At 44.8% G+C, this 19,795-nt stretch overlaps 2 protein-coding genes and 1 long non-coding RNA gene across 3 annotated transcripts; 2 read left to right on the top strand and 1 right to left on the bottom strand.

The window, feature by feature from the left end:
- The first annotated feature begins 1,832 nt into the window (after positions 1–1,832).
- Positions 1,833–7,782, top strand: LOC112885838. Its single transcript, XR_003227284.1, has 3 exons — positions 1,833–3,086; positions 6,210–6,318; positions 7,650–7,782. It is a non-coding gene; the product is annotated as an uncharacterized LOC112885838 (long non-coding RNA).
- LOC112885837 (UDP-glycosyltransferase 73C4-like) lies at positions 3,891–5,708 on the bottom strand. The gene is made up of 2 exons (XM_025951509.1): positions 5,164–5,708; positions 3,891–5,070 (listed from the first exon to the last, which is right to left on the bottom strand). The coding sequence occupies exons 1-2, from the start codon at positions 5,634–5,636 to the stop codon at positions 4,086–4,088; spliced, it is 1,458 nt and encodes a 485-aa protein (XP_025807294.1). The 5' UTR covers positions 5,637–5,708; the 3' UTR covers positions 3,891–4,085.
- A 765-nt stretch (positions 7,783–8,547) lies between the features above and the next one.
- Positions 8,548–10,597, top strand: LOC112885836 (UDP-glycosyltransferase 73E1-like). The gene has a single exon (XM_025951508.1). The coding sequence runs from the start codon at positions 8,589–8,591 to the stop codon at positions 10,134–10,136; it is 1,548 nt and encodes a 515-aa protein (XP_025807293.1). The 5' UTR covers positions 8,548–8,588; the 3' UTR covers positions 10,137–10,597.
- Positions 10,598–19,795: the final 9,198 nt, after the last annotated feature.

Here is a 19,795-nt window from a genome sequence, read left to right as displayed (position 1 = left end):
TAGTGCATTTATTTGATATCGTAGATGTAATTATACTTTTCTATAAATTTAATCAGAATTAGACAAATTTGAATTAGTACAAAGCGAAAGTGATCAATAATTTAGAACGGAGAGATCTTTAAAAAGATATTGGTAGTTATCTTTTGTGTGCTGGTAACTTTGTGCTTCCATTGTGTAGCCAGCAACTATGGTTGCGGAAAAGGTTGCATTAAGAGATGATGGACTCGGCCACTTGTGCTTCTATGTTGTAAACAGTTACAGTAGCTAGCTAGTTCACTGGTCCAATCAGAGAAGATGAACACGGCCGGGCTGATCACAAGTTGCAACTGCCGTGGTCCTTCGGCAGGGAGGTGTGGTATTTTTACTCTTGCCTCTTGGTCTTCAATCACTCGTCCCCAGCGCGAACGAGTTCAATTTCGCCGATTGGTGGATACTATCCGAGCGGAAGGACAAGCTTGGGTTTTGGCCGGATTTAAGGTCATTGGGTGTGAGCATGATGCTACTAGATCGTAGACGTTTGATGTAATGTAATACGTTCATTTTGTCCGTGGGCTGATTCTCTTACTCATCTGTGCGCTGAATAGATGGTTTGAAAACCGGGTTTTATATTTGCTCTTTTCTCCTCTTAATAAAACACGTTCAGAAAAAAAACACGGCCGGGCTGGCCGGCTGGCGAGGACATCCAAAGTCGTCTCCGGTGCGTACTGGACACTGTCCCCACATGTTATCTTCTCCTGCAGGTTGAAGGTCTCCTTCGTCCTAGCTGTAAACTGTAAATACCACTACAACTACACATATACCAGTTCCATCTCATTTTTTTATATGGAAAAGTGCAGAGCAGTTTTTATCCATCAGCCATTTGGTTGCCACAGGAATTGTGAAAAGGCACGTGGCATGTCGTTGATCGTCCGATCACCTGCGTGCGTGCCAGTGCCATTTTTTGCACGAGATTTGGTACTCATTGCACGGCCAAAACTGTGAACGCAGGCCAGCAGCGCTGTCCCCTAGCTCCGGGCCAATCTTCTGTGCTCTCCAAAAGTCTGAAGGCACTGACACGACGATGAGATGGACCAAAAGCCGAGCACCTTTTCCGATCGGTAAATCTGGTCAGGTTTCCCAAGATCTGCCTTGCTGCTCTTGTTTGGTCACTGGCTTTTTCGCTTTTTTCACAGCAGATGCTTCAGTTGCTTGCTCTTGCTTATGAGGTAGAGCATTTCCTTGAGGATCCAGCCTTACTACCGCTGTACTGTACTGCATCCATGAGTTGTAGCTTAGGTTATGATGTATGTATATCCGTGTTCCAGTTCTAAAAAAATAGAAAAAAACAATCCTAATAAGGATAATGAGTGACTGTATTCTAGCATTAATTAGTTCTGGTTCCTAAAATCCACCTTTTTCTTTCCTGTACAACCGGCGCTGTGTGTTGTCTGCATGATTGACTTGATGGCCATGCCTTGCTGCTGCTCCAGTTCCAGTCACCCTCGACAGGATCGTCTGATGAAAATGTAGCTTTTTCCCCATACGGATACGCTGCGTAATAGTTGCAAAGAGGCTAAGAAAATTTTTCACCTTTTGCAAAAATGTACAGTTGGTTACTGTAGTTGTCCTCAAGTCTCCGGCTCTCACCTCTCAATCTTCTTTTCTCTCCCGAAAACTTAGCTCTCGATTAACGAAAAGATCAATCGACAACATAGGACTAGTTGTTTCCCATGACTTGTGTGAGACATGCAGAGATCAGCCACCCCTGAAAACTAACCGAACGCCATGAAAATCAAGCAGGAGGTGAGGTCCCGCCCGCCCCCTGCTGGTTGCTGCCCCTGCAACAACTCAAAGGCTGCTGCGTCCCCTGTAGTTGCCTGCATCCCGGGCTACCTGCACCCGTCCCAGCCTTACTCTGCGCGTCACTGTGAGCGCAGGAGTGCGTGGTCCTTGATCTCTTCCATGCACTCTAGTCAATCCGCACACACGCATATGGCCAAATTGTTAACTGCCGCAGGGTTGCTCCGTGCAGTTGCAGCAGCAAGGCAGGCAGCAGTCCACCACCATGGCTGCTGGATGCTGCTGCTGCCGCCGCCGTTGCCCCAAGATGCTCCACGGATCGCCTGTTGTTTACCGGACCAGGATCAATCATTGCTGGTGTAACCCAATGACGTATTGGTGTGAGAGTGAGGTTTCTGGTGGTATTCCTCGCAAGGATGCCGGGGCGGTGTGGGTGTTCGGCCGGTGCAGCGCCGGTGTGCCCGGGACCTGTTCGGCAGAATTCCCCATCGGGGTCCCTAGCGCCGGAGCCCGGGCATGGGTGCCTGCTCTTCACAGAGCAGCGGATGAGAGAGCTGTGGATTGCATGCTAAGCAAGACGGGGCAGGCTGCCCGGTGTGACGGATCAATGATATGGTATGGCCACCTTGCAGAGCAGATTGATCGACCGACGACCACCAACAGCTGCCACAAGCAGCTTAGAATTGGCGGCGTGGCACATTGTAACTCTGAACTGTGTCATTATCCATGGATTTGGATGAATGATGCTTGGGTGCTGAACGTGGGTGGGACAGGCAGACAATGTTGCTTTGCTGAACTAGGATTGAGCCCTACTAGCAGGCGTGCCTTATTGAGGAGCATATGCAATGGTTTACATGTGCAGGAATGGGTGGATGCATTGGTAAATATGTGCTCGCTGTCATAATACATCAGCATTAGAAGTACATTTCATATGCCCATGGGAATTCATTGGTGCTTTGATGACCTGCATTGAGAGATGGGAGAGTCAAATGTGACTCTCTAAAGTTACACTTTGTTGAGTAATCTGGAGTGCTAACCTCAGGTCGAATAGGAGTCCAATTTTCTGAAGTGGATTAAAAAGATATGTCGACTATCTTACACCCTTCTGTTCCAGTATATATACGCACTTTGGGATCCTTCTTAGATAATGGAGAATGGATGAAGAATAAATGAATAACCATTTTGCAGAATGAGTAATTGGAGTGGAAGGTCTGATCCTTGGATCTATCTGATTTACTGGGAAATATAGCAGATAATGACATATTTCAAGAATAATGCAGGCTCTGTTTGGAGTTTGCATGGTTCAGGTAATTGATTCGTGCAATTCATTTTTCATTAATCTGTCCTAAATAAGAGCTGACTACTAATCTGTTATACTTACTCTGAAGAAGTTCATTTGAAAATTATTACTTCTCAAAAGAAAAAAAAATGTATGTTCAGACTGTTCCAGAACTGTAGAATAAGAATTAGTAATGAAAATCTAAGGGCAGAACCACAGATGATGTCCGTTATATGTTATTTTGTGTAATGATTAATGAAGCTATAGCTATCTGTGCTCTCAACTTTCACTTGATACCAATATGTTTATCGGTTAGTATTATTACTGTTTTGGGTGAAACAAAATTAAAACAATTTCAATATTCCATACCACTAGCACATTGTTGAGAGGCATATTCTCAGTCCTTTGGAGATTGTGAGTTTTCCAGTTCTCAGTAAAATAAGGCAGATGCTTTTCCTAATCTTCAGCTTTTAAATCTTGAGTCTTGGTTATTGCTCCTTCAATAATCTGTTAGCGATCAATGTGCTTTCCGTACATAACAAGAAATTGTCTTCAAATGCCTTCTATTTAATACCCAAAGTTATTGGAGAAAAATACAAAATTGACAGTTTTGGGCTTATATCATGTGTGCTTAATCAATATAGTTTATTTTTTGTTTCTCCATAAGTCATGGATATGAATATATGATGCAACTGATTGCAAACTATCCCTACAATATAGCAACTCCAAGTAAATAGCAATTGGATCTACTACTATCCAGTGAAAAGGGAAACTGTGCGCCAAGCATTTCACATATTTAAGTATTAGTTTTTAAGATCACTAACAGGAGTCCTGAACAATGTAGTTGCTGCCACGGCAGTTTTCTCACTGTAAGAATGATATGCAAAAGTTTCTAAAGTCTGAACATACTGTGTCATACAATACATGGAATTTTGAGAAATAACTTTATTCTTTTAGGAATACATACTAAAAACTGTAAGAAAAAGATGGTGGAAGAATAATAGCATAGATCACTGAACTTTGGGTCTTATTTCCTGGTTGTAACATATTCAATCAGCTGCTGTATATTGCTGTAAGATGACCCTCCATCTATAGCCTGTCTAGCCTTTTGCTTTAGTTCCGTAGCTCTCATTCTTCTCTCCTTTGCATCTTTATCTTCACCCATCAGTTTCAACACGGCTTTCTCTATATGATCCCTCTTTACTATAGAAATCTCATGAGCCTCCATTGTCCTGCTTGTGATGTTCTGCACGCCAACAGGCACTCCTATCCTCAGAATATCTACTATCAGCTTCTCATTCAAGAATTGCTCTGCACAATGTGGCCATGTAATCATGGGCACCCCATTTGAAACTGCTTCTATTGTCGAGTTCCACCCACAATGCGTCATGAACCCCCCTAAAGATGGATGTGAGAGGATCATAGCTTGTTGTGACCAACCTCTTATTATGAAACCTCTATCCCTTATTCTCTCCTCAAATCCCTCACTCAACAATTTCTCAGTATCAGAAACCTTATCATCAGATTTTATCACCCAAAGAAATGGCCTCTTTGAAGCCTCTAAGCCCAGTGCAATCTCTTTGAGCTGAGAAAACACAGTGCGAGCCATGCTACCAAAGCTAACATAAAGAACTGAGCCTGGCTTCATGGACTCAAGCCATTGCAAGCAATGCTTCTGATCAACCGTTGCCTTGTCACCTCTGATTGCTATTGCACTCATCTCAGTATTATGAAGGAACATCGGACCAAGGGACCATACTTTCTTACCTATTTTCTTCTGGTAGGCCTCATGATACAACGGCTCTAGCTCATAGAAGCTGTTAGTGACTACACCATCAGCTCTCCGTTCCTCCTCCAAGATCTTCTCGCTGAATTGCTCAAAACCTGGTGAATTGAAATTCCCTGGTGATCTCGCCTTTGATATCTCAATGCAATGAGGAAACCCAGGAAGGATAATTAGCTCATTGTCATCAGCTACATTCTTAAATACCTTCTCTTGATGGATGATATACCTAAAACATTGCCACGAAATTCCTACCTGAGATATGAGGAGAAGAGCTGAAGGAAAAGGAAAAAAAATGATTAATGAAAGGAACTGCATGTACCTGCAGAGGGAGGAGAAGGCGCAGAAGCCATTGAACATGAACCTTGGGATTCCCAGCTCCCTTGCAACATCTCCTGTCCATGGCTGGCACAAGTCTGATATTATGCTGGAAGGCAGGTTGCTCTGTGCTTGGAGATAAGATACGAGAGGCTTGTGTAGCATGCTATAGGCGTCTGTCAAACTCTTCACCTGCTCTTTCCCTATGACCTTGTCAACGTTCTCGCAACCTTCTGGTAGTCCTACCTTGGCACAGTCGAGCTTGAGGGGTACAAAGTGGATTGGGAGGTTCAGCTCTCTTGCCTTATCAATGGTGGACTCTATCCGTGTGGTGTTGGCTGGGGTAGTGATGAAGGTGACCATGGCGCCCTGTTTTGCAAGGAGATGTGCCATGTCGATCATGGGAATGGTGTGACCTTGGGCCATGAATGGCACCAGAACAAAGTGCGGCTTTGGAGATTCATCTTCGCATTTCATGGCTATCTGTTTGGTCTTCACTCAGATGCATAGATGGGGAAGAAACTGCTGCCTCTAAATTAAAAGGTATGCAACTTGCTCATCAAATTATATTGAAAACATTGACCCATTGACTCCAATAAGAAAATATATATAGCTGGTATGCAAAGGGCTGCTTGTTTTCCTTGCATTTTCCAGGGCCTGCTTTGTCTTCCATTTTCACCAGCAGAATCCATTGACCAAACTTCAAACAGGTCTCAATATGTAGTCTTGAGTGTTGAAAATTGTTGTCATGTAATTGATTAGTAAAGGATCAGAAAAACAACCAGTGAAACAGATGTGTGGTTGTTTCACAGTTGGCTATTGTAACTAATAAATAATAATTCCAATTGCATAAAAAAATGACATAGGAGAACCAATGAAACTGTGAGCAGATAAAATGAGCCAGATGTGACAAGGAAAAGAATCTACAGAGTATGGTAGGACTGGATATTTTATAACCAATTGGGATCGATCAATTTAGTATTTCTGCTAATATTTGGTTCAATAATACAAAATTATCTTTTCTGAACCATTGTATATCTGTGGCTGCAGTTCGTTATCATTGGAAATTTATTTGAGCCAAGAACTCAAGATCACTGAATTCGTCTGCACTACAATGGGCAAAGAGTAGTTGGAGCTATCTGCCTCAAGTGCGTAGCAGGTGAGCAACTTGGCCAACTGAGTAATGTTAAAAAAAAATAGTGAAACATTGACTAAATGGTAAATACAATGTAGGAAATGTAGACTCTGGTACACTATGGTAGACTTTTTATGGGCCGATATGAAAGATTTGAACTGTCTCATTAGGCTGAGCAACATTGATTGGTTGGTCAAGTAAAATTTATGGGGCATCAGGGGGAACTTTGAAAACATAATGAGATGAATAGCTCGGTCATTAGACTGGAATGAAACATCTGAACTCAGTCATTAGACTTGGTATGCATAGTGTTTTGATTTACATATAATAACTTCAGATAAAACAGAGTGTTTTTCTTTATTTACATTGGAAAAATAGTTCCAGCCTCTACATGATGCACACAAACTAATAACACGGTGAATTATATTGGAACAGAATTGCGTCACAATCAGCAGATTGTTTTGTGGACTGCATAGGTGCGCGTCAGCTGGTCCAGGCTGAAAGCACCACTGCCAAATTAGATAGCTGATTAATGGCCGTGCTAGGATATACTACTGATGAATAGCTGTCCTGGGATGAATACCAAACGTACACCAAAAGTATATGAAGCTTGAATAACAATACAATCGCTGTCCTTTTCTGTTGTTTTTCACTAGAGTTTGAACCTTCTGGGCATCAAATCCACATAGAAAGCTACCGAAAGCTCCAGTTCCAGAAATTAGACGTTTCCTGTTCCATATGGTGTGGTCTGAGAATCTTAGGTAAAGTTGTTCTGCAAGTGATAGAGTTTCTCTGCTCCTCTGCAAGACACAACTACGGCAAAAGAAAATAAAAAAAATTTAAAAAACACTTCTGAGTGGATCGTGGAACAGTAGCAACACATTAGAAATGTTTGTGCTCACCAAACCACCTATGATCCTTCAATCAGTAATTCAGTAAACCAATGTTTTACATTGTATACATATGAGCGTTTCCTAAATTTATAGTACCCAAAAAGATTAAACAATGATTTTCTGGAATATGTAATTATCATCTGAATAACTGAATTTATGCCTCTCCAGTGCAGCTGCAAACACCACAACTATTGCAAATTCACTAAAAACGACTCCTGGAAGCTTTCAAAAGTTTTGTCAAGCTCTAGGTTTGGTTTGGTTATATATCCATGTAAAATTTCAAGTGTAAACCTGATCATGTTTATGAGGTATAAAAAGGAAAAAGAATTAGCTGAAATAGATGTGAACAGCACATTTGTCCTTTGTGCCAATGCATGTACTATGCACCTGAATTTTCCTCTCTTTCTTTTGGGAAAAAAAATCTCTCCAAAGGTACTTGAATCTGCACCTGAAATTTTACAGGGATGGAGGGTTTGCACCGTTGCCGAAAAGGAACCCCCATAAAAAAAAATTGCACCAGAGATGCATCATCCCTCTCCCCTTTGTACCAGGAGCCAATGAGCGATGAACAGCAGCTGACTAGTAGCAATGCGCAATCAGCCACGGAAGCCGTGGTCCGAGGACACCTATTGCTACGGACTTGCGGCCATTGGACGGCCACTTCCGTGCGCCGTGCGGCCGCCGATGTTGCAGCACGTCACCGTCGCTGCGTTATTCTTTTCCTACGCGAATGCGAATGGTCGCCGTGCGTGGTTTTGTTTCCAGATTCTGGAACACTTGCGGTCGCCGGTGGTGGGAGTCCTTTTGTCTGGTTATTGGCCACAGAATGCATGGTGGCGGGCTTCTTGGCTTCTGTTCGGGGTTGGACCTCAGTGCCCCTGATTAATCACCGACTGATCTTGGATCGAGATAAGTAGTGTCATGAACTCACATGGCATTTTGAGCAATCACATTGGCTCGATCTGATATACAATTTTGATCAAAACCTTTCATTATAGGATGAATAATAAGCAATGATGAGTTACTATGTTATCAAATGTTTTTCGTGACAAACTCAGTTATATGCGATTTTTCACATGACCAATCCAAATAACTCGGTTTAGATGGGAAAAACAAAATTTGTCCTTAACACCTGAATTTGTCCTGATGACCAATCCAAATTAATATGTCGCCCTTATGAGAATTTTATCATTGAATAATTTATTTATTTTATTATGACATACGCTAGGGTAGAAAAGTCCAGCTACCGTACACAGCCCCCAGAAACTATGCTCACGTCCACATGACTATTGTATACTCCGAACTTGCATAATAATACTAGTAACGTGCAAATCTTTGGTGATGAGTATATACTGTATATAGTAGCAGTGGTACTCACAAGAGAACGGCGCGAGTAGTGCAATGGCGGCCGAGCTCCACTTCGTGCTGGTGCCGCTCCTGGCGCAGGGCCACGTGCTTCCCATGCTCGACCTGGCGCGCCTCGTCGCCGGCCACGGCGGGCGCGCCACCGTCGTGCTGACGCCCGTGAACGCCGCGCGCAACAGGGCCGTCCTGGAGCACGCCGCGCGGGCGGGGCTCGCCGTCGACTTCGCCGAGCTCGCCTTCCCGGGGCCCGCGCTCGGCCTGCCCGAGGGCTTCGAGAACCTCGACATGGTGACCGACGTATCTCTCGTCGTCCCCTTCTACGACGCCGTGTGGCTGCTCGCCGAGCCGCTCGAGGCGTACCTCCGGTCGCTGCCCCGGCGCCCAGACTGCCTCGTCGCCGACTCGTGCGGCCCGTGGGCGGCGGGAGTCGCGCGGCGGCTCGGCGTCCCGCGGCTGGTGTTCCACGGCCCGTCCGCGTTCTTCCTCCTCGCCGTGCACAACCTGGCCAGGCACGGCGCGTACGACCGCGCCCCCGGCGACTTCGAGCCGTTCGAGGTACCGGACTTCCCGGTGCGCGCGGTCGTCAACAGGGCGACGTCGCTCGGGTTCTTCCAGTGGCCGGGGCTGGAGAGGCAGCGGCGGGAGACGCTCGAGGCCGAGGCCACCGCCGACGGCCTGCTCGTCAACACGTGCGCGGCCTTGGAGGGCGCGTTCGTCGAGCGCTACGCGGCGGCGCTCGGCCGGAAGGTATGGGGGGTCGGGCCGCTCTGCCTCCTCAACACCGGCGCCGACACGATGGCAGGTCGAGGCAACCGCGCGGCCATGGACGCCGAGCACATCGTGTCCTGGCTCGACGCGTGGCCGGCGGCGTCCGTGCTCTACGTCAACTTCGGCAGCATCGCCCGCCTGTTCCCTGCTCAGGTCGCCGAGCTCGCCGCCGGCCTGGAGGCGTCCCGCCGGCCGTTTATCTGGGCGGTCAAGGACACCGCCGGCCTCGACGCCGAGTTCGAGGCCCGCGTCAAGGACCGGGGCCTGGTGATCCGCGGGTGGGCGCCGCAGATGACCATCCTGTCGCACCGGTCCGCGGGCGGCTTCCTGACGCACTGCGGGTGGAACTCGACGCTGGAGGCCGTCTCCCACGGCGTGCCGCTGCTGACCTGGCCGCACTTCGCCGACCAGTTCCTGAACGAGGCGCTGGCCGTCGACGTGCTGGGCGTCGGCGTCCGTGCCGGCGTGAAGGTGCCGGCCACGCACGCGGGGCTCGTGAGGCCCGGGGAGCTGCTGGAGGTGCAGGTCGGGAGGGACGACGTGGGGAGGGCGGTGGCCGAGCTGATGGAGGAGGGGCCAGCCGGCGCGGCGCGGCGGGCTAGGGCGAGGGAGCTCGCGGATAAGGCGAGGGCCGCGATGGCTGAGGGTGGGTCGTCGGACACTGACGTCAGGAACATGGTCCTCCACATCGTCGAGCTCGCTCGGAAGAAGGCGGGCATGGCTCCTGGTGCGGAAGAGGCCGTGAGCAACAGCAAGGAGAAAAAGATGGACGACGGTGCGGATGACATGCTCCCAGTGGCGCCCAAAGTCGCTTGAATTACTATGATTGCAAGTACAAACCTCCAAACCTCCGAAGCCTATACTCCCTTCGATATTAGCTCACGATGCTTCTTGGCATTCTTTGATCCGTGATTTAGAATCCCATACATGCACTCGCGGACCACAACGGAGGTGAAACTGGGCTCCAGCCCTTCTTACTCAAGACAAATTACCAGCCCAGTAGTGAATAGCTCATGATATCCAATGCTCAAAACTGAAAAAAAGAAGCTAACTAGCTGGTACCTATCAACGCACACATCAGCAATTAGCCCCTACAATTTACTTCACTGTCCGCCACCGCATACATACGCATAATTTGAATTTATCCGTACCCTTGCTGCTGTGTTTGGAACTGCACAAACTCCTCCCATTCAACTTTTGTCTCGAACAATGGCAGTGTATTGCCAACTTTTAAGTACCTAACAATTGATGGATCAAGTTTGATCAAATCTGCCAAATTTTGGTAAGGCGAGATATGCCATCAATGGAAGGTAGGCTAGTAGGCATTGCTTTGCTTATGATCTCTGAAGATTGCAAGTAAACTTTCATCAGGCTCCATACCTTCTGTTTCCTCTTGTCGCCCTCTCTTCGAACAGGACCAAGCAACGAGTCTTTTCTTGTCTCCCCTGCTTCTGCTTCGAGTGATGTTACGGCGATACTGTCCATTCAGCCATACGTATACTTTGAGCAGTCCACGGCATGTGTGGCGGCCAGTGGATGTACGGGCCCGGCCGGCCACCGGCCGCCGCTGTGCGTCCCTCCGCCCATGCTGCGGGTCACCGTCGCCAAGATTTCGGTGGGTAGACGGTGCTTCTTGGCTTCCGTTGGCAGTTCGCGCACGTCGATTTATCTCGGATCAAGATGTAGGACGACTACACCAGGGTTAAAATAGGTGAGGTCATGTTCTTGAGTCGATTGTAAATACGTATGGTCTTTATGATCGTACTCTTCCTCTCTCACGTAGATTTCGTATGGTATCTAGCGATTTATAATCCGTCTTTAGGATGCCGTTGACGATTTCACCTTATAACACAGATGAGGTTGCTGGCATCTGCCATCTTACTATTACTTGAAGGTTTTTTTTAAATGTCCACGTGAACCTACCTAGAATTCTAGGTATACGCTGTAGAGAAATTTTAGAAATTTTCATAAAAATCAGAAACATCCGGCTATCAATCCGACAACTCTAATCATAATAATCATTATATGGCAGAACCACCTAAAATTAATCCGGCTCAAGTGCGCTACCGTCACCAATCCGGCCAACACGCACCTCAAACAGAGTAATTTATTGGTCTGTTGGGTAACGTCCCGATGCAACTACTGGAATTTTGATCCAAACAATGCATATATACAATCCACACGAAGGTGAGCCCAGAGATTACAATAATTTATAAATTTTACATCACAGAGTTCAACATGAATTATTATTACAAACCAAGTTCGAAAATCATAAAACAAAACAAGTTCTTCACAGTTCAAATGAAGCGAAAATAAATAATAGTTCTAGTCGATGATATAACATGTCATGATGAAGCCTTAACATGACATCACTTAGCGTCATCATCGTTGGCCGGAAACCCATTACATTTCACCGATCAACCAAGACGAAGTGAACACGTCCAAGTCAAGCCAGTAATCATATCCTTAGAAGACCCATCTGAAAACAGAGCCACAAGCAAAACTGAGTATACTAATACTCAGCAAGACTTACCCGACTATTAGTATATATTTATCCAACTATTGGTATATATTTAGCTGACTCGTAACATGCAAAGAGTAGGTCCTTAATTTCATATTTTAGCTTCAAAATTCTAGTTTGATTAACCATTCTAGATGAGCATCTATCCAACATCACACATGGTGGAAGAAATTAAAATAAGCAACTAGCAATATTAACCATCGTCATTGGTCCTCTTCTTACTCCATGTGGTAGTAAGTCAAGCAGTCTTAATGGCCGCAAGAGACGGACGATTCGAATCGAATTTCTTAACCTTTCGAGGGAAACCTAAACACAACATCATGTGGTTACTCACAGAGTCACATGTGCAACTTTTCCCCTTTATTCCCGTTTCGCGGAACAGGGCCACCGCCCTCAAGTATAGAGCCGCGCTCTGCACTCACCATGCGGCCGCATAGGAACGAAGTCAAGACTGCGCAGTGGTATGTTCCACGCCCCAGTTCAATCAGGTACTTAACCTTACTTATTACCATATTTTCGGCATGTGGTTAGTAAATTTAAAAACTTGACCACCACTACCACATACTGCGACCTTAGCCATTTTCACTATACAGACGGGACCTCAACCATCAACATGAATATCATAAATAGCCCTGCCCGTCAACATTATAATTCCAACATAAGTAAACAAACAACTTTTATATTTTATATCTCACGAGTGACAGGAAATCACTCGATTTTTACCGGAGTTCTATTAGTATGGCAATCTAGCAAACTTTACAACAAGCGTTCATAGCATGGGTATCTAGGATCATGCAACTAAGGTTTCAACCAAACTCCTATAAACGTAATTGCACAAGTAAATAGAATTATAATATTATATAATTTTGAAAATAAGAGTTATGCTCCAGAGCTTGCCTTCCTGAGTAGTGCTAGCCTTAGACTCTTTCAAACTTTGGTTCGGATCTTCGACGACTTCAGTGAGATTGATCTGAGCTTCGCGTTGCTTACTCTCGGACTCCAGCACCAGCTCGTAGGTTCCGTCGGCGAGAGTTGTCGATTCTATATGAATACATAGGTTTGCATTATTTTGATGGTAAGATTTATCATTTATTTCACTATAAAGTTGTAATCCAAGAAAATTTAAATTAAGTTGTAAAATATTTTATTTATACTTTCTTGGGCAATCATTTACCGAGTATAACTTAAACTAACTAACTTCATTAAGTAACCAGGGTTTTGTTATTTTATAAAATACCATTTTTCAAAAGCAAATATGGATTATTCATAACCGCTACTAGGGATAGTTTCTAGAGGTGAGATTTTTATCCAGAGCATATTACTTAAGAACAAACTCACTGTAAAGTTTTCAGCTATTTTTATTTAGCGGATTAATCATGAAAAATAAAATTAAACAACTACTGTTAGGATGTAGATCCATTTGTATAGAAGAAACCATGCAAGCACTGGTTTTCAAAATTTTACCGAGTACTCCTAAATGTATGGTGAGTCTGCAATGAATTTTTTAGATTTTAATGTGCAAGTTACAGAGTATAGAAAAATAAGTCAAGATAAATTTACATTACTCAAGATCTATTTCTATAAACAGTTCTACAAAGTCTCTGCGTCTCAAACTTTTCCAACATAATTATCTACTAAAAAAATATCCACACGTAAAAATATCATCATTTTCTAAGTAAGGAACTATTTATCTTGATTTATTGTGCTTATTCATGGCAAAAATTACTTGAGCAAGTTCCAGTTGGAGCAAAAAGTCCTAATCTTTTTCCACAACATCTAGACATCAATATAATATTACAGCAAAAGTTTCACCTCATGAATCTGAAAGCATCTAGGCCCCTAAATTGTGTTTTGGTAATTAATGACAACTATAAGTGGACTAACTATTTCATTGAGGTTTATGAGAGTACGATGGTCCATAGATGAATAGTTGAAAAAAAGAAAATAGCGCAACGATCTAAGAAGAGACTCAAAATGGACAGCTCAAGACAAAGGTATAACATAGGGATTTTATTTTTGCCGGTCCAAAGTAGAGTAGAGAAGAACTCGACCGGGTTTTAGGCTAAATAGCCGTACTATTAAGAGGGGTCGATGTTCGATTGCTCGGAAATTTGCTAAGTGCCCTATGATCGAGTCTTTGCATTGCACACCTTGAGAAACATGGCACATGAGAGAAAAGATGCACACATAGTGAGGTTTCCTGCACTTCATGCCTGAACCGGACAGTCCGATTCGTTAGACCGGACAATCCGGCACCCCCAGACAGTCCGGTTGCTTACATCAGACAGTCCGGTTTATCTCCAGCTTCTGAGACAGAAAGTTTGTGTCCGGTCGTGTATGGCGGACTGTCCGGTTTTGCTATAACGGCTAGTTCTGTCGGTGTTTAACCGGCTGCCCACCGAGGGATATACCCAAGGTGGTAAGTTTTGGGTGAGGAGACGCCGAGATCAGGAACTCGAAGGTGCAAGGAACACAAGACTTTAGATAGGTTCGGGCCGCACGGAGCGTAACACCCTACGTCCTGTATGGTGGTTTGTATTCCCTTTGGTGTAGAATGACCTAATGATCTTCTGTTTTTTGAGAGGGGTCCCTGACCTCCCTTATATATCCGAGAGGCCAGGGTTACAAAGATACTAACCAATACCAGCTGAGGAATCGTACCAGAACATATCTCGAATAGATTCCCCCTGTACCGGTTAGCCTTATCTCTTATTTAAACGGAATAAATAAGAGATAAATAAGATGAATAAGAGATAAGACGGACTTAATCTCTTAGACCTTTTTAAACTACGTTATGTGCCCAGCCCGGTGGCCCCGGGTCTGACAAGCCCCCGAGCTCTTCGTAGCTGAGTACTGCAGGCTTATCGAGTACTTTCGAAGCAGTCTTCGACTTCTTCTGAAGCTTCGTCTTGAAGTCCTTTTTCGAGTACTTGCTTGGCTGCATCGAAGTTATGAGGTGCTCATGCCCCGAATTTTATTTTTGATATGGTGTGCGATTTGAAAAATCGCACTCCATATGGAGTAGCCCCTGAGCCTTAGGATGAATCGGAGAATCAGGCTGAGGATCCCATTAGTCTGTAATCCTCCTTATCCTTCAAAGAAATTTGAAAAATAAGTAGTCGATGCCACGTACCCCGCAGCCCCCGAGTCTTAAATCCAAATCCCACAAATATGGAGATAAGGATCTAGAAACCGTGGCATTGGTGTTACTCTGGAATTCTGAGAAAAACTCTTCGCCTCTGCATAGTGAAATTAAGCCTCCCGCTGGTTTATTTAACCGTGCGGTGGTTTAGAGTTTCTTCTGCACTCTCAGTCTTCATATGAGTCGTCTTCGAGTAGTTTTACGGCGTCCAGCCCCCGAGCTTACAAGCCAGGAGAGCCGAATGAGTCATGTCGAGTAGTGCGCATCGCCCGGCCCCCGAGCCTGGGAACTAGCGAAACTGCGATGGCACGCCGCGCTGCCTGGAGGGTTGTTGCTGAATCTTGACCTGAAAAAAATGCACACATTATGTAGCATAATGCGAAGATACCGAGTAGTACTCAGTAATAATATAAATACACCAAAATTTATTCGGTGTAAAAATTTCGCATCTTGCTCTTGCTAGGCCATGTAATTTCCCTGGTCAGTTAGCCTGTTACGTTTAAGCACCTGATCCCTGATGGCCGTAGACCATAGCGTAGGGAGCTTAGCCGCATGCACGCGTAGGAGCATAGGCTTACAGAAGAGTCGAGGTTTCACGGATTAAGGCGTGTGCTACCCGAGTACTTTAGCAAACGTTAAGAGAAGACAAAGAAGTCGTCATGCGACAAAGAGGATGCGCAGTGCGCAAAGATAGTCGGCGAAGTGTAGCTCTGGAGGGTTTCATGCCCATCGAGAGTCGTACACGGACAAGTAATCGATCATGGTGTAGCCCCCGAGGGTTTCATGCCCGTCGAGAGGCGTACCAAAAAAGGTAGCCGATCTTGTGAACAACAAGTCGGAAAAGGTATAAATCACTTAGCTTGATTCGTAGACGAATGTCGACGAAGCCGTGGAGCTCGTTGATGAAGCTGCGACGATTTGTTGATGAAGCTCGACTAGTTGGAACCGATTCCGACTAGTTTTCAAGTCGAGACGAGTAGTTGATGTAGTCGTCGGCGAGCTGCCGATCGTCCTCGCGAAGTCGAAGTAGTCGAACACGTTGCTGCCGCGCGCGGACATTGCGGCACAAGCCGAAGTTGAGCCGGGTCGTCGAGGTCGACGGCCGCGGTGCATCGACGCTGCAGCGCAAGGTGAAGTCGAGCCGAGTAGTCGAGATCGATGTAGCCGTTCGCTGAAGGATCCGATCTTGAACTCGATGAATTGATTCGTCGATGCACATGCGTGAAGGTAGCAATCCACCACCTGGTGAACTAGAAAGATGCCATCGAGTTCGCCGGCGGATCTTCGACGCGCTCCCCTACCTGGCGCGCCAGCTATCGGTGTTTAACCGGCTGACCACAGAGGGATATACCCAAGGTGGTAAGTTTTGGGTGAGGAGACGCCGAGATCAGGAACTCGAAGGTGCAAGGAACACAAGACTTTAGATAGGTTCGGGCCGCACGGAGCGTAACACCCTACGTCCTGTATGGTGGTTTGTATTCCCTTTGGTGTAGAATGATCTAATGATCTTCTGTTTTTTGAGAGGGGTCCCTGACCTCCCTTATATATCCGAGAGGCCAGGGTTACAAAGATACTAACCAATACCAGCTGAGGAATCGTACCAGAATATATCTCGAGTAGATTCCCCCTGTATCGGTTAGTCTTATCTCTTATTTAAACGGAATAAATAAGAGATAAATAAGATGAATAAGAGATAAGACGGACTTAATCTCTTAGACCTTTTTAAACTACGTTATGTGCCCAGCCCGGTGGCCCCGGGTCTGACAAGTTCTGCCCACGTCACTTTTGCAACAGTTGACAGTTAGGGGAGCTGGCAGACTGTCCGCTAATGTCGCAGAAAAACCTACCAACTCCTTCAAACGGCTAGTTTGTGTTAGGAGGCTATATATACTCACCCCTTGGCTGCATGAGAGATCTCTTGGCACTTGAGAAAGACACTAGAACATCCTTGAGCTCTCATTCACTCATCTCTCACTCACCATTGCTTAGTGATTGCATTCTTATGAGTTAGAGAGTGTTTAGTGCATTGCATCAAAGAGGTTGATCATTGAGGTACTAGTGGGATTCCAAGCAAGTGTCGTTGGCTTGTTACTCTTGGAGGTTGCCGCCTCCTAGACGGCTTGGAGATCGTGTGGGCCACCGAGCACTTAAAAGAAGATTGTGAAGGTGCTGTGGCCAAGTTTGTGAGAGGTTGAGCTCGCCTCGCCGGAGCGGTGAAGAGCATCCTAGTGGAACTGAGGTTTGGAGAGGTTCTTTGATCAATTGGCTCAAGGACTAAGTGAAGATTTGGTAGAGGAGCAATCGAGTTCATTGAATCCACCTCAACGTGAATTAGGGGTGACCAGCAAGTCATCGACACCACGGGATAAATTCTTATGTCTTGAGAATTGGTTCTTACCTTGCAATTCTTTATCGCTTCTACTCTTGTGCAAGTTTACATTCCTAGATTCTAGTTTTGCTTGATCACCCTAGGTTGCAAACCCAACTTAGCTCGACTTAGGCTAGAAATTTAAATCTCTTATTGTACTAATTAAATTTCTCCTAAGTGCTTTGTATCTAGTTAAAACCGTCTATTCACCTCCCCTCTAGCCGGTGTCCTTGATCCTACAGAATCACAGTAGAATACCTAGAATATTTAGATCTATTTATTCATGGCATAGAACAAGATCTAATAAAATCTATAGCTAGAGATTACCTCTAGCCCTGAACATTTTACACAGAACCAAACTCGTAGAATTTAAACCACAGTCCAAAAATTGTGTACAGCACTTGCCTAGAACATAAGTTACCTTTATGAGCTATTTTCTCTAACTTTTATTCTAGAGATACAACATATTTAGAAACTGAGCATGATTATGTAAGCAAAGTTGTGGATATAGTTGCAAGGAATCCAAAAAGTTTTAGTTTGCATTTTTAGGTTTTTTCTGCAATTTTTAAAGAATTTTTGAAGTTCGCTGATTTGGATTCAAAACTTGAGATATGGTTTTGCAGATATGCCCCTAGGTTTTGCACTGGGAACCCAAGAAAGTTGAAAACTTTGCAATGTGGCCCCTAGGCCATGGCTACGGCGAGGAAGCGCGCGGCCGGCCAAAATCTAGGCTCACCGGCGGCGAGGGGCAAGGGGCGGGGAGGCAAGAGGGAGCCAAGGGCTACCTTGGAGTGGTTTTGGTCGAGGGCGAGGCGACCTATGGAGGGCCGCCGGCGTGATAGGGGCTCGGACGGCGGCTGCATACAGCGGTCCGGCGAGGGGCTGGCAAGGTGGGCGGCGGGGTGAGGTCGAGGAGCTTCAGGAGGGCACGTGCAAGCTTGCTAGCGGGTGGTTCGGGGCGGAGGGAGGCCGGGAGGAGGGGGCTTGGCAGGAAGTGGAGGCTCGGGCGCGCGTGCAGGGGAGTGGCCAGCCTTTATAGGGGCAAGAGGAAGGGAGGAGGGGCAAGGCGTGGCACAACGGAGAGAGGTGCGGCCGGGACAAGGCCGCGACATGAGCGCGGCGTCGCCGGCGTGTCGTGGCTCGACCATCGGGAATCGACAGCTGCGTGGCACGTGTGCGCCAGGCATGGGAGGATTCGGGGTAGGGGAGATCGGCGGGGCGCAGACTTGGTCGCGGCCTGTTGGGGTTCGAGCCTTGGCGCGGCTCAGGGCTCAAGCATCACCGCCCAGGTGGCCGGCAGCCTCTAGCCGCGATGGAACAGAACAGGGGAGTGGAGGGATGTAGGAGAGAGAAGGGAGACGGAGAGAGACACCAGAATTTGACTTCAAAATTTCTCCAAATTTTGTGCAGAAATTTGAAAAACTTCCAATATGAAAGAAAGTTGTCGAGAATTCAAAACTCTACAACTTTTATTTCATGCAAAAGTTCATTTAAGCAATGGTTTGAAAGTTATTTTTAATTTACTCAAATTTGAACTATTTGCCAATTTATATTAAATTTTCAAATTTTGGTCAAAATTTATAATTTATTTGAACATTTCAACAGGGATGCGTGAATACATTTTTGCTAAACATATTTAGTTGATTTTGGAAAATGATAGAAGTACCCTATACTAAGCATATCTGCACACATACATAAGCACACACACATGTATTCATTCGTAAAAAGAATGCATTGTTTGAATTTTTCTTGGTCATTATGCATGATGCTATATGCATATCTCGAATTTATCATTTTAAACACCTAGGGTGTTACAATTATCTTTCCTAATAAATTACCCACCTCTACCATTATAAAAATAGACTAAAGTAACCCTCTAAATATATATCTAAATTACCCACCCCTGCCATTATAAAATAAATCTAAAAGTAACCCCTTAATCTTCATGTAAATTACCACCTATATCATTATAAAAATAATGCAAATAACCCCGTAAATTTGTATATAAATTATTCAATTATATCATTATTAAAAGTTAAAAATGACCCCTAAATATGAATCTAAATTATATAATTATAAAAAAAATATTAAAGTGCACCAATATAAAATTCTAAATTACTATTTCTCTCATTATTAATATAGTATTTATGTTATTTTTATATAAAAAATACTACCCACGATATGTGTCAACATGTATTCATGTATGATGGAAGAGATAATAATACCAATTCACAAATAAATGGTTCATTTAAAAATTAAAAATGTATCAAACACATGTGGAGGTGTAATGCAAAATAAAATCTATTGCAACTAGATAATGATAAATATGTATTTTAGAGTATGTGTTATAATATTTAATAGATGAAAGAGGGCGTGCAATAGATAATTATAATTATTAGTTATAAACTTTATTTTTATATTAATTTTAATTAGCTCATGCGGGA

This window comes from Panicum hallii, chromosome 3 (genome assembly GCF_002211085.1).
Source record: "Panicum hallii strain FIL2 chromosome 3, PHallii_v3.1, whole genome shotgun sequence".
Taxonomy (NCBI): domain Eukaryota; kingdom Viridiplantae; phylum Streptophyta; class Magnoliopsida; order Poales; family Poaceae; genus Panicum; species Panicum hallii.
This window is presented reverse-complemented; position numbering and strand designations above follow the sequence as displayed.